Source organism: Coregonus clupeaformis, chromosome 26 (genome assembly GCF_020615455.1).
Source record: "Coregonus clupeaformis isolate EN_2021a chromosome 26, ASM2061545v1, whole genome shotgun sequence".
NCBI lineage: Eukaryota > Metazoa > Chordata > Actinopteri > Salmoniformes > Salmonidae > Coregonus > Coregonus clupeaformis.
The window spans coordinates 6,913,170-6,926,840 of NC_059217.1; the positions used below are offsets into that span (position 1 = coordinate 6,913,170).

The window sequence follows — 13,671 nt, forward strand, 5'->3', positions numbered from 1 at the left end:
ACAAAATAATGGAATATGATTGGATAAATCGCTATGAGACGCATTTTTTTTCCCTACATGCTGGTATGTCATCTTCATGCGACAAAACATCTACCAGTCAACAACAAAATCAGTACTTCTTTAAAGTATCTATGTAACATGAATTTGATAGTGAATATTTTACATTTTCCGTGTTCACCGTGAGATGGCAACGAAAACGCTACAAGACATGGTGCTCGCAGCCGCCTCTTTGCATAGTGGCAAAATAGCTGTCACATTTGACAGGGGGATAACAGATGGAGGTCCTGTGTTGCTTTATTACAACGAACTTGTTGCTCTTGGAAAGGAATTAACACGTATTCTACAGATACAGTGTGTGCAAAATACAAGCGCAATTGCATTATATTGTCAGCCAGATGTCAATCTTCCAGTGTGGATTCTGGGGTAAGTTTATTATTAGAAATCAAAGCTATCTTATCTGGGATATTCACTCAGTATTCAGAGAGCAATTGTCTGTTTATACAATAGATGATCTGGAACAGCACCATCCAATTAGACCAAATTAGCCCCATCTCTTTTAATGGGGTGCAGATAACTAATGACTCTCAACTGGGGGTCCATCCATTTGATCAGCTGTTGCATACCATAGATTAGTATTACCCAAGTCTGCTGTAAATTCTAGGCTTGGACTACTGTAAACACAGCTCTCAAGGTGATCCTCTGTCTGTCAGCATCCTCCAGTTACCTGCTGCATATGTACCACTGGACCCAGACGCTCCAGCACTCTTGTCTGCCCGTGTCATGAAGCGGTGTGGGCTGAGGTACTGTGTTCTACAGAGTGACCTGTTGCAGGTAAAAGAGTGGACTTCACGGAGCATTATGAGAGTGGTTTATATTATGAGAGTGGTTTATATTATAATTATGATCCTCTGTAGCTCAATTGGTAGAGCATGGCGCTTGTAACGCCAGGGTAGTGGGTTTGATCCCCGGGACCACCCATACGTAAAATTGTATGCTTTGGATAAAAGCGTCTGCTAAATGGCATATTATATTATATTATATTATAACTGTGGCTTAAAATTATGATTACTTAATAATTAGTACTAATTAGGTTTCACCTTCTGGCTATTTTACTCTATCTTTCTCTCTCTTTCCCTAGCAATTCCAGATGGCATTTTCCAACCTCATGTCTATAGAGGTGTGTGCAGTGTGGTCTGCTCACAACCTAACCCTCGTACTAGTACAGCATAGAACAACTGCAGCCCCCAAAGAGGAGCCGAATGCCGATATTTTTACTCCTGCTGCAGTGCCAGAGAGTGCCAGCCAGGGGGCACTGGCGTATATATTACACACATCTGGAACAACAGGGCTTCCCAAGACTGTGAGGGTACCACACAAGTGTATAGTGCCCAATATACTGCACCTCCGGTATGTCCCTTTGGTTGCATTGGTGTCATGCATGTATTCTTGTATCGCAATGTCCATATCACTGCTTATATTGAAAGTTAAGAATTTAATTTAATGTTGTTTGTTAAACAGCATTCTGTCTTTATCTCTTCAGATCTCTGTTTCAGATGACACCAGATGATGTGGTGTTCCTGGCCTCTCCCCTGACTTTTGACCCTTCAGTGGTGGAGATATTTTTGGCGTTGTCATCAGGGGCACGTCTCCTCATCGTCCCCACTGTGATTAAGAGAATGCCCAACAGACTGGCTCATGTGCTGTTTAAGAAACACAAGACGACCGTCTTACAGGTAAATATGACAGTGGGATGAGAGTAACTTATCAAGCCTTTTGTTGCTGTTGTTGCATGTGCTGATTTTGTGTCTCCCTCAGGTGACTCCCACTCTGCTTGGGCGTTTTGGCAGGCGTGTCCTACAGGAAGAAGTCCTCTCTGCTTGCTCTTCTCTGCGTGTGTTAGCCCTAGGGGGTGAAGCCTGTCCCTCCCTAGCCCTGCTCCGTAGCTGGAGGCAGCAGGGAAACTGCACTCACATCTACAACATCTATGGCATCACTGAGGTATCCTGCTGGGCCTGCTGCTACCACTTACCAGAGAGCCTCCTGCAGTCTACTGATGTGTGAGTGACCGCTGAACCCTAAAACCCTGAGTATGGCATCCAACTGCTGCCTAAACCAGCACCTCAATTTATGAACCTTTTATCTCTGCACACTGGACATATAATTGATTTTATTCTGATATTGTTTACCGGTATGTATATCTCACAGGACTGAATCCTCTTTGCCGCTGGGTCCTCCTCTGATGGAGACCACCGTGGAGCTAAGAGATGAGGATGGCTGCGTCATCACTCAGGGGGAAGGACAGGTGTTTATAGGTGGGATGGACAGGGTGTGCCTTCTAGACGATGAGGTGACTGTTGCTCCTGGTACAATGCGGTCTACAGGAGACTGGGTGCAGATTAGAGACACACATCTTTACTACCTCGGGAGGCGGGACCGACTGGTCAAACGCCATGGACAGCGGCTGCATCTGGACACCTTACAGCAAGTCGGTACCATTTCAGACAGCATGTCATGTCAAGCTCATATCACCAATTTTCCTGTGGTATCCCCACCTCCATTAATTGATCTTTCAGTCCTCCATATCCCCCTTCAGGTTGTAATGAGTCTACCCCAGGTGGAGGCCTGTGCTGTGGGTCTGTATGAGGGGTCTCGGCTGGTGGCCTTTGTCGTAGTCTGCTCTACGTCTGGAGAACAAAATGCAACCCATACCCCCTCCCCCGTAGAGCACCAGGTAGAGCATCGTGAAGAGACTGCACCCTCAACTAGAAGCCTACAGAAGGCCATCCTACACAGGTTGTCTCAGCTCCTACCCAGTCACAGTGTTCCAGACACACTAGTCCTGGTCCCGGCCCTACCACTATCCTCACATGGTGAGTGACACTGTCCTCTGTAGCTGAACATCGCTAGACTCTACTGTAAATGCTGCATTCTAAACATTTTCTATCAGGATTTACCGTTCATTTTTGACCATGGCAGTATCTGGAGTCTGGTGTAAATTAAACGTTGTTTCTTCAGGGAAAGTGTCTATGGGTGAACTTATGAAGATCTACCAGAGACAGAGAGCAGGTTCAGAGTCCCATAGTGCACTGGGGGACATGGAGACACTGAGAGAGACACTCCAGTCTCTGTGGAGGGTACAGACAAGCCATTATATTGTTTTATTATTGTCACATACAAGTCAGTATCCCTTTTACATCGAGTTTACATATTTGTACATGTATATTTGTGTATGTCAGGAGACTTTAGGTCTGACGGAGGATGAAGCCATCCAGGAGGACTCCAACTTCCTGTTTAGTGGAGGCGATTCCCTGCAGGCCCTGCGTCTCTGTGATGACATCACCACCGCCGTAGAAGTGACCTCATCAGGGCTTCTGGAGGTTATCCTGGACGGATCCTTCTCACAAGTACTGTGCCATGTTGCCACAGCAACACTGACTCTCCCATCTGAGCACAGCTGGACATCCCATCCTGTGGCCATGAAACGCCCAGCAGACCCTCTCTCCTCAGCACAGCCCAAGAGACAGCATACAGACCCCTACTCTACAACAACTGCAGAATGGCCTCTGGGAGTTGTAGTTTCTTCTATGAGGAAGGCTGTAAGATGTACAGTGTTAAGGAGAGCAGGGGAGGTTGTAGAGATGGGTCAGCCAGACTCTTTGAGGACCAATGAAAACTCCCACTCAGACTCAGAGGGACCAATCAAAAGACCAAGAAATACACAGGAAAAAGGAGCCAATGAGAGTACAGAATCCAACCACTCCCAGACATTTGGATCCAATAAGAGGACAGAACACAACCATTCCAAGGCAGTGGAAACCAATGAGCCCAGTGCTAGCAGTGTTACCCCTCCCCCAGGTCTGGGGCTGAGGGTGAGCTGGGAGTCAGACACAGGGAGGTGTGTAGACGCCTCTCCAGTCCTGCTGGTCCAGAGAGGAGCGGACAGGGCCTCAGGAGGCCCCAGGGCCACAGTGTTCATTGGCTCCCACTCCCACAGGATGCAGGCCCTGGACCTGACCACCGGGGGGCTGCTGTGGGAGAGGGTCTTAGGGGATAGGATCGAGTCCTCCTCTGCGGTGTCCCGATGTGGAAGACTCGTCGTGGTTGGTCAGTATCCACATAAAGTATCAGTTTTTTGGTTATGTTAAATTGTTTAGTCTATTCTACAGTGTATTTTGAGGGTCTATGTTGTGTGTTTATTCTCAGGGTGCTATGATGGTGGTGTGTATTTCCTGTGTGTGGAGTCTGGGGAGACGCAGTGGGTGTTTGAGACAGGAGACACAGTGAAGAGCTGTCCTACTGTGGACCCCCTCACAGGCCTAGTGATGGTGGGGTCGCATGATGGCCACATCTATGCCCTTGACCCACAGGTGTGTGTCTGTGTATGTGCATACCTTTCTTTCTAGTGTAAATCTTGCATCACATGCTCAATACTGTATAATTATGTGTTTTTGTGTGTATTCTAGGTTCAGCAGTGTGTGTGGAAGCATCACTGTGGGTGTGGGGCGGTGTTCTCCTCACCCTGTCTCCACCCCTCTCTCAGGCAGCTGTATGTGGCCACCCTCGGAGGACACCTCCTCTGTCTCAATCCTGTGAGTGTCCATGCCTCCTTGCCTGCACAAATCACACTTAGTAGTAATACATGCACTTGTTAACTGACATGGCTCAGAAGCACTAGCACTGTTTGAGTGAGGACAACCGACTGACTCAATGTTCTTCTGTTAGGACACTGGTACTGTCCTGTGGACATATTCCAGGAAGACTCCATTTTTCTCCTCCCCAAACTGCTCCTCAGGTCACATCATCATCGGCTCTGTGGATGGAAACATCTGCTGCTTCAGCCACACAGGGGAAATGGTGAGAGGAAGAACTGGCACTAAGATAATGTCAGTTTAGCCTTCTCTTTATCATCTTCACCAAGTAACCATTGATAATATTTCTCACTAAAGTGTTTCATCTGTGTTAATACTGTGTGCTTTCTGCAGCTCTGGCAGTATGTGACCGATGGACCGGTCTTCTCATCCCCCTGCATCACACCAGACAAGCAGAGGGTTGTGTGTGGGTCACATGACGGGTGTGTGTACTGTCTGAACTGTACTGACGGCTCATTGGTGTGGCGCTATCAGACCCCCAGCAGGGTGTACTCCAGCCCCTGTGTGTTTGAGGTGTCAGCCTGGGGTATGGAGGGTACACTGGTGGTCCTGGCCTCCACAGACGGGACCCTGTGCGTTCTGGACGGAGAGGATGGGACCCTGAAAGCCTCTCTCTCTCTGCTTGGGGAGCTGTTCTCCTCTCCTGTGGTGTGGGAGCGCTCCGTGGTGGTGGGATGTCGCAATGACTTTGTGTATTGTGTGGCGCTGACAGGGGAGCTGAAATAGATTCCTGAGATGAGATATGATATCGTGTTTTTGTACAGTCTTATAATATTAAAGAATAACATGGGAAACAAATGTGTGTAAGTGTTGACACTCATTTGAAGGAGGAATATGACTCAAGGCTTTGAGTTCAGACAGTATTTAATTCATAACATTTGCGTCTCTTTAAGATGTTCTCATGAATACCCTTTAAGTGGGACAAAAAAGTGCAATTATTACCAAACAATTTTGTTACATACAACACTGTGTACACTACACTATTGCACACAACCAAAGTTAAACAAAAATGCCAAAGTGACTGAGCCTTAGGGGCCTCTTTTTGACCAACGTCCTGGTAAAACCGCCTCGAACAACATACATACAGCTCTTTACATTGAGTAGAGAGCAAGGTAGTGATGGGAGAAATATCCATAGGATGTCCGTCATCAACAGACAGCCCAGCAGATGTTCTCAGAGCAAGGCTGGTTGGTTCACATGACATTGAGGAAAATGAAGAGGATGTGATATAGCTTTAGCTTATCCCAAGATGGGATTCACAGAATGTGACTTTCCAAATGCTGGAGGAGAATGTAAAGGCCTTATTATAGATCATCACATTAGTGGTGACTCGAGCACAAGGGAGAATGTATGTTACAGCAGGTAGTTTCTCTTTCCATAGCAAAGCAAAATACAGGACACAATTAGAGTGGTAAGAATACTGTGCAATTCACAACCGCCTGACACTGGTCTTTAATGATGTGTTTCAGTGCAGTCGACATTTGATTATGACAGATCTAGTGTTATTTTACAAACTGCGGTGAGATTCAAACAACTTTGTCATGGCAATGTATTTTTTACAATATAGCATCTTTGACAGCTGTCACAGTCATCACGGACACAGTGAGAATAGTTATACACTAAGTACTGCTTTTGAATACAAGTAAAAAAGAAGCTTCTTCTGTACATCGCAGACAAGGCTCAGAGATGACAAATATATTGTTTCAACATTGTTAAAACCAGTGCTTGAAATAATCCCCACGAGATAATGAAATATTTTTGATCATCTGTCATGTTGGGTTATTGGCTACTGGTAGCCCTTAAAACACTCTTCCCAAAGTACCCTTGAATGAAGAATCTATATCATTTTTCAGACCTGTGGGACTCAGCTTTCCACTACATAGCATTTTTATCTTGTATTATGTTTAGTGCATGATCTATTTACAGCTGTGGTGCTTTGATTGGCTACTGAAGGGAAGGAAGGGTTGGGATTGGCAATTGCAATGGCCATGATTGGCTGCTGTAGGATCTTTTGACTTGTTGGAAGATATTATATAGTTGATAGTATACAGCCAGGTAATCTTGAAAAAAAATTGAGTTTGTGTTCATGTGTTCGTATAAGTGCATGCTTGAACTGAGTGTTCATGTTTGTAAATGTGTGATTATATTTATATTATGAATGTGAAACACTTTTGACAATCATACAAGTGCATGGTTATTGTGGCATGGGAGGAGAATGACTTGGTCTGGGGGCTGAGGTTAGAATGCAGGGACAGATCAGGTGCAGAGCAGAGAGGTCAGGGGTTGGTTTGGGACAGGGGTCATAGTTCATGGGCAGTGTGTGTGTACAGTACTGATGCAGTGTAGAGGTTAGAGAGGAGGTTATTTGATGATCTGAGGGCAGTCACTCCAGGCTTTAGCCTTGCGCTTGGCCAGAGCCAGCCAGGCCGGCTCAGTGGACACCTGGGGAGAGTCATTGGACAGGAAGCGCTTGGTCAACTCCTTCACTGCAGGGGGTGATGGAGTGGAGTCTGCAATCTCAACTGGAACACAAGACCCAGAGAGAAAGGGATTTATAATGCACGCCGAGGACACCATAAAAGTGTAGTAATCCATGCAATTTATAAAACAGATTGGTTTGATTATGATGATCCAGATGTAATAGAATCATGTTTGATATGTGAGATATCCTAACTGTTTGATCTGATCTTGGCAAAGTGTGATGTCAAACAGTTGTGAATATGCAAGCTCTTACCTGTGACAGAGCTGGGCAGGGTGTTGGCTTTCTTCAGGAGGTCCCGGCGCTCTAAGCGGCCCAGGAGGGTGTCTGGTCTCTTGGCCTCCTCTGGTGTTTGTGGTTTGGGAGGGCTGGTGTTTCCACTCCCCTTACCCTCCATAGGACTAAGCAACACACCCTATGAAACACAGTTACCTTTCAGCTGTGCTCGCCTACTGTTCTGAGTACAGGTGACTAGTGAGAACATGCATGTCTTTCCCTACATAAGCATATGTGTGTCTATGTATGTAAGGTAATGGCATTAATGTATGTTAAAGTGCAGTAACATACGCTGTCTTTGTCCTTGGCTTGTTTGTCAGGCAGTTTGGCCTCTCTGTGGCTGCGGCGTTGGTCTCGGCTCTGCTGCTGCTCCCTGAAGCCTTTCTGTTTCTGCAACGCCAGCGTGATCCACAGAGGACCCAACTCCTTGTCCTGGACCCGCGCACTGTCCAACGAGTGCCTGCTCTGTAGTGATGGCTTCCCCTCTGTAAGGGGCGAGACAACTATCATATACTGGGACATACACACAAAATCACTCAAGTAATTAAAATGCAGGAGTGACATTCCTACTCGCTTAAAAAAATCTATCCATCAAATCTCTGTCTCGGAGATTGATGCACTAGCAGCACAGGCGTGTCCCAAGGTGACACTGACCTCTCCTGATGAGCTCCGTCTTCCTGTCAGCCTTCTCCCTCCAGGGGATACTGATGGAGGGGAAGAAGGACCTCTTCTCCTTGGGCTCCTCCTCCCCCTGGCCCTGGCTCTGTCCCTGGCCGTTCCTGTGGAGCTGGGCCACAGCTGATGTCTCCTCCCTCCTCCTCTCACCTCGCTCCTCATGGCCAACTGAATCAGCCCCCACCCAGCTCCTCTGGACCACTACGTCACTGGGACTCCCTCTGCCCACTTTGGGGAGCGGAGAGGGGGGAGGGGTTGCAGGTTTAGGGGATGTGCTGGGTCTCTGGTAGAGTGAGGGTTTGGACAGCAGCTTCTCCCCCTCGCTGTGCATGGAAGGGGTGGGAGACTTGCCTGCTTTGGCCCGTGGCTCTGGAAGAGATACAATCACATGTCCAGGCTTGACCCCAGTAATGCTCTCTCTGAGTGGAGACGAAGGGCTGGACCTATTAGAGAACACTGAGGCGTCAGAGTCAGGGTCAATGGGGGTCAGAGGTGAGGGGACCCCGTCGAAGCTGTCGCCGGCACTGTACCTCTTCTTCCTCTTGTCTGTCGACTGATCACTGTGGAAGCGGAGAGAGTAGTTGGTCCTCCTCAGCTTGATCCCAAACGGAGATGGCTGGCCCTTCTCCTCCCCCTCCTCCCGGCCATCAAAGTCCTCTGATTCTCCTCCCAGGCTCCCAGAATCTGTCTCAGAGCCCTCGGGTCTGGGGGAGCCCTGGGAAGAGCTGGGGACTATGAAAGATGGGAGGTCTTTGGCAAACATGCACTCCCCTGTTCCGTCTGCAATCCGGACAGTCTTACCGCCCCGGCTCTGGGCCTTGCTGCCTGGGGCCGGTGAAGCTGCAGGGGGAACAGAGGTGCTGAAGAAGGTGTCGGAGAGAGCAAACGCTGGCCTTCCTCCTTCCTTCTCTTCCGGACTCAACACCTCAGAGTTCCTGTTGGAGTCGGCAAACTTCTTCCTGGCCGGGGTGATGGAGAACTTGGCGCTGGCGGACATGGTCTTCCTGAGGTTGCTATGGGGGAACGGACTCTGGTCCTCACTGCTGGGTCGGCTCTGGCTCTGGGGGTGTGGGTATTCCTCATACTTCCCCTCCTCCGCCCCCTTGAATATCTTGGAGCGGATACTGGCCCACTCTGCAAGGACGGCTGCACTGGACTGGTCTGTGGACTCGCTGAGGGATTTGGTTTTCCCAGACTTGCGGTCTGGTGATGTCTTGCTCTTGGTTGATGGTGGGGTGCCCATGGCAGCTTTCTTTTCATCAGCCAGACCCAGGAGAGACTTACAAGCGGTTTCTTTGATATGGTCCAGGTTGACAGCAGTCCCACAGAGCTGGGCACCCGTCACCAGGATGGCTGTGTGGGGGACATACTGAGAGGACGGGAGGGTGGGGGAGTCAGCTCCTCCAGGGGACGAGGCCTTGGCTCCCTCTCTATGTTCAGCCACAGTGCCCCTCTGCTGGCTGGAGGCCGGCGTAACAGGCGTCAGATTGACCTTCTGGAACAGGATCTGCTTCTCCCCAGAGGACACTTTGAAGGTGAACGGCCTCTGTCTCTCCTCCATCTCTCTCCAGCGCACCTCCTCCGCCCTCCTCTTCCTCTCAGGGTCAGAGCTGCTCGCAGCCACTTCTGCACACAGTCTTTTCTCCTCCTCCTCCTCTGCAAGCAGTTTTCTCTTTTCTTCCACCTGCTTTTTCTTCCTTTCCTCCTCTTCTTCTGCCTCTTTCAGTCTCTTTTCCTCCTCTACACGGAGACACTCTGCCTCCAGTTCGCGCTGCTTCCTCTCCTCTTCCTCTTTCGTCCTTCTTTCCTCTTCCTCTTTCTTCCTTTTCTCTTCCTCCAGTGTCCTCTCCTCCTCCTCTTGCTGCATAAGCTCCAATTCCTCCCTCATCCTTCTCTCTTCTTCTCTCTGCATCCTCTCTTCTTCCTCTCTAATTCTCATCTCCTCCAGCTCTCTCTGCCTAGTTTCCTCCTCCTCCCTAATCCTCCTTTCCTCTTCTTCTTTCATCCTCCTCTCCATCTCCTCTCTCTGCCTCCTTTCCTCCTCATCTTTACGTATAAGTTCCTCCTCTTGTTGGCGACATCTCTCCTCTTCTAACTCACGCATCCTCCACTCCTCTGCTTTCTTCTTCCTATCCTCTTCTTCCTCTCTGTGCCTTTGTTCTGCCAGCTCTCTATTCCTCCTGGACTCCTGTCTCTCGTCCTCCTGCAGTTTCTGCTTCTTGGTTTTCTCTGGGGGTGTCTCTTCCTCAGCGGTCCTGTATTGGACGTCGGCTGCGTCTGTCTCCTCCTGCAGTATGCCAGGGATATCCACCTCTTGCAAATCCTGGAAAAAGTATGTATTTTGATTTCTATTGTTGAGCGCCATCTCACTCTATTCCATCTATATGACAGTTCTATGCATGCACATTCATACCAAAGAAAGACCACCAACTGTAAGGAACTTGACCCCCTCTCACCTGTGTGAATCGGCGGTGCTTGCGGGAGATCCTCTGGTTTTTGGGTTTGACAGACAGCTTATGCTTGGCAGCGGTGTTGTCCAGTCTAGGGACAGACTGTGGGACTCCGTCCAGGTCGATGGACTCGATGGTGCCGGTGGCTGGAAGAACTCGTTTGGACCTAGGAGATTTCACTGGAGTACTGGGAGTCCCGGCCTGGGGAGCTCCTTGGCTCTGGCTGGGCCCTTGGCTCTGGCTGGCCCCCTGGTTGTCATGGAAACAATACATTGTCAATCTCTTCCTATATTTCCAACACTAAATCTTTGGGTTACTACTGTAGAATTATAAGCTAACAGTGAACCAAAGAGTATGCAATTAGTATGTATAACAATAGTGCCCAGTCTGCCATTCATAATCCTGCCATTACCTTTGGCTCTGTGTCCACTGGTTCAGCCTCCACCTGGGCTAAGACCTTCAGGGGGCTCCTGGGTACCTCCTCTTCATCTGAGCTGCCCTCGTCTCCCTCACTCTTCCTCAGAGAGGGGGGCCTCTGGCCAAACTTGATATTCTGTGCTATCTGCCTCTGCTCATTCAACACGTACACACACATTTTGGGTTTGGTGTTAGACATTGACGAGAGCAGTAACGCTAAAGTGTCTGTTAGAGTGTAATTGATTGTTATCTGGGGCAATGGTTGACATGCATCTGACTGTGAACATACATCTGACTATGTGTGTGTGTGTGTGTGTGTGTGTGTGTGTGTGTGTGTGTGTGTGTGTGTGTGTGTGCGTGCATGTGTGTGTGTTTAAGTCCCACCTGCAGATTCCTGACTTTATCGGAGACGTTTTCCTGGGACATGGTATGTTCTGGGCTGGGCTCCTGTACTGCTTCCTCTGGGATAAACACACTGTCGTGGGAGAGGGCTCGGGACCCAATGGGGTTCAGCTCTCTGCAAAGACAAAATGGACGCTACAGTTATAGCATGTTATTACAGTCAGTCATTCATTTCTGACAGGGTGTAGTATCCCTCACACACTGTAAACTTCATAAATTAAAAGCTAAAGGTCAGTCAAGCAGTTTATAGACCACATTTCAACTGAACCACACCCCTTTCTCACCAGACCGTGAGATTTAGTCGACTCCGCTGACTTGAAAATAGATAACCAGACCCATTGCGTGCCAATCGAGAAGCCACATGGTAATACAGTGCCTTCAGAAAGTATACATACCCCTTGATATATTCCACATTTTGTTGTGTTACAGACTGAATTCAAAATTCTACACACAATACCCCATAATGACAATTGTAAAACATATTTTCAGAAATTAGCGATTACAGCTGAGTCTTTCTGGGTAAGTCTCTAAGAGCTTTGCACACCTGGATTGTACAATATTTGCACATTATTATTTTAAAAATTCTTCAAGCTCTGTCGAGTTGGTTGTTGATCTTTGCTAAACAGCCATTTTCAAGTCGTGCCATGGATTTTCAAGCTGATTTAAGTGAAAACTGTAACTAGGCCATTCAGTCAGGAACATTCAATGTCATCTTAGTAAGCAACTCCAGTGTATATTTGACCTTGTGTTTCAGGTTATTGTCCTGCTGAAAGGTGAATTTTTATCCCAGTGTCTGTTGAGAGGTGTTGAGTTTGCGCCAGACATAGCGTTTTCCTTGATGGCCAAAAAGCTAAATTTTAGTCTCATCTGACCAGAGTACCTTCTTCCAAATGTTTGGGGAGTCTCCCACATGCCTTTTGGCGAACACCAAATGTGTTTGCTTATTTCTTTCTTTAAGCAATGGCTTTTTTCTGGCCACTCTTCCGTAAAGCCCAGCTCTGTGGAGTGTACGGCTAAAAGTGGTCCTATGGACAGATACTCCAATCTCCGCTGTGGAGCTTTGCAGCTCCTTCAGGGTTATCTTTGGTCTCATGTTGCCTCTCTGATTAATGCCCTCCTTGCCTGGTCCGTGAGTTTTGGTGGGCGGCCCTCTCTTGGCAGGTTTATTGTGGTGCCATATTCTTTAAATTTTTTAATAATGGATTTAAATGGTGCTCCGTGGGATGTTCAAAGTTTTGGATATTTTTTTATAACCCAACCCTGATCTGTACTTCACCACAACTTTGTCCCTGACCTGTTTGGAGAGCTCCTTGGTCTTCATGGTGCCGCTTGCTTGGTGGTGCCCCTTGCTTAGTGGTGTTGCAGACTCTGTGGCCTTTCAGAACAGGTGTATATATACTGAGATCATGTGACACTTAGATTGCACACAGGTGGACTTTATTTAACTAATTATGTGACTTCTGCAGGTAATTGGTTGCACCAAATCTTATTTATGGGCTTCATAGCAAAGGGGGTGAATACATACAGTGGGGGGAAAAAGTATTTAGTCAGCCACCAATTGTGCATGTTCTCCCACTTAAAAAGATGAGAGAGGCCTGTAATTTTCATCATAGGTACACGTCAACTATGACAGACAAAATGAGGAAAAAAAAATTCCAGAAAATCACATTGTAGGATTTTTATGAATTTATTTGCAAATTATGGTGGAAAATAAATATTTGGTCAATAACAAAAGTTTCTCAATACTTTGTTATATACCCTTTGTTGGCAATGACACAGGTCAAACGTTTTCTGCTGGTATTTTGGCCCATTCCTCCATGCAGATCTCCTCTAGAGCAGTGATGTTTTGGGGCTGTCGCTGGGCAACGGACTTTCAACTCCCTCCAAAGATTTTCTATGGGGTTGAGATCTGGAGACTGCCTAGGCCACTCCAGGATCTTGAAATGCTTCTTACGAAGCCACTCCTTCGTTGCCCGGGCGGTGTGTTTGGGATCATTGTCATGCTGAAAGACCCAGCCACGTTTCATCTTCAATGCCCTTGCTGATGGGAGGAGGTTTTCACTCAAAATCTCACAATACATGGCCCCATTCATTCTTTCCTTTACACGGATCAGTCGTCCTGGTCCCTTCGCAGAAAAACAGCCCCAAAGCATGATGTTTCCACCCCCATGCTTCACAGTAGGTATGGTGTTCATTGGATGCAACTCAGCATTCTTTGTCCTCCAAACACGACGAGTTGAGTTTTTACCAAAAAGTTATATTTTGGTTTCATCTGACCATATGACATTCTCCCAACCCTCTTCTGGATCATCCAAATGCACTC

The 13,671-nt window shown here is 47.7% G+C and overlaps 2 protein-coding genes across 5 annotated transcripts in view; one reads left to right on the forward strand and one right to left on the reverse strand.

Moving 5' to 3' along the window:
• The first annotated feature begins 79 nt into the window (after positions 1-79).
• aasdh (aminoadipate-semialdehyde dehydrogenase) lies at positions 80-5,435 on the forward strand. Of its 2 annotated transcripts, none has more exons than XM_041848763.2 (13): positions 80-423; positions 711-831; positions 1,139-1,407; positions 1,541-1,733; positions 1,816-2,057; positions 2,206-2,485; positions 2,594-2,870; positions 3,016-3,134; positions 3,237-4,104; positions 4,204-4,367; positions 4,464-4,589; positions 4,723-4,854; positions 4,983-5,435. In XM_041848763.2, the coding sequence occupies exons 1-13, from the start codon at positions 185-187 to the stop codon at positions 5,373-5,375; spliced, it is 3,423 nt and encodes a 1,140-aa protein (XP_041704697.2). In that variant the 5' UTR covers positions 80-184; the 3' UTR covers positions 5,376-5,435. The 2 variants fall into 2 exon arrangements, with proteins under 2 accessions (XP_041704697.2, XP_041704698.2); XM_041848764.2 differs by having other exon boundaries at positions 303-423; positions 662-831.
• Positions 5,436-5,495: 60 nt separating this feature from the next.
• Positions 5,496-13,671, reverse strand: part of cracd (capping protein inhibiting regulator of actin dynamics) — a 35,850-nt gene continuing 27,674 nt past the window's right edge. For all 3 annotated transcript variants that reach the window (XM_041848767.2, XM_045207717.1, XM_041848766.2), the window contains 7 exons: positions 11,331-11,463; positions 10,942-11,097; positions 10,536-10,778; positions 8,059-10,402; positions 7,696-7,889; positions 7,384-7,543; positions 5,496-7,171 (listed from right to left, as the gene is read on the reverse strand). In XM_041848767.2, coding sequence (XP_041704701.1) covers positions 7,011-7,171; positions 7,384-7,543; positions 7,696-7,889; positions 8,059-10,402; positions 10,536-10,778; positions 10,942-11,097; positions 11,331-11,463 — 3,391 coding nt within the window. In that variant the 3' untranslated portion in view covers positions 5,496-7,010. The remainder of the gene's footprint in view (positions 7,172-7,383; positions 7,544-7,695; positions 7,890-8,058; positions 10,403-10,535; positions 10,779-10,941; positions 11,098-11,330; positions 11,464-13,671) is intronic.

Excerpts from the sequence above, each read along its gene's own strand:
- aasdh (XM_041848763.2), top strand. The coding sequence starts at position 185 with ATGGCAACGAAAACGCTACAAGACATGGTGCTCGCAGCCGCCTCTTTG. Across the intron at positions 1,734-1,815 it reads ACAAGACGACCGTCTTACAG|GTGACTCCCACTCTGCTTGG; the intron begins GTAAATATGACA and ends TGTCTCCCTCAG. Across the intron at positions 4,855-4,982 it reads TCAGCCACACAGGGGAAATG|CTCTGGCAGTATGTGACCGA; the intron begins GTGAGAGGAAGA and ends TGCTTTCTGCAG.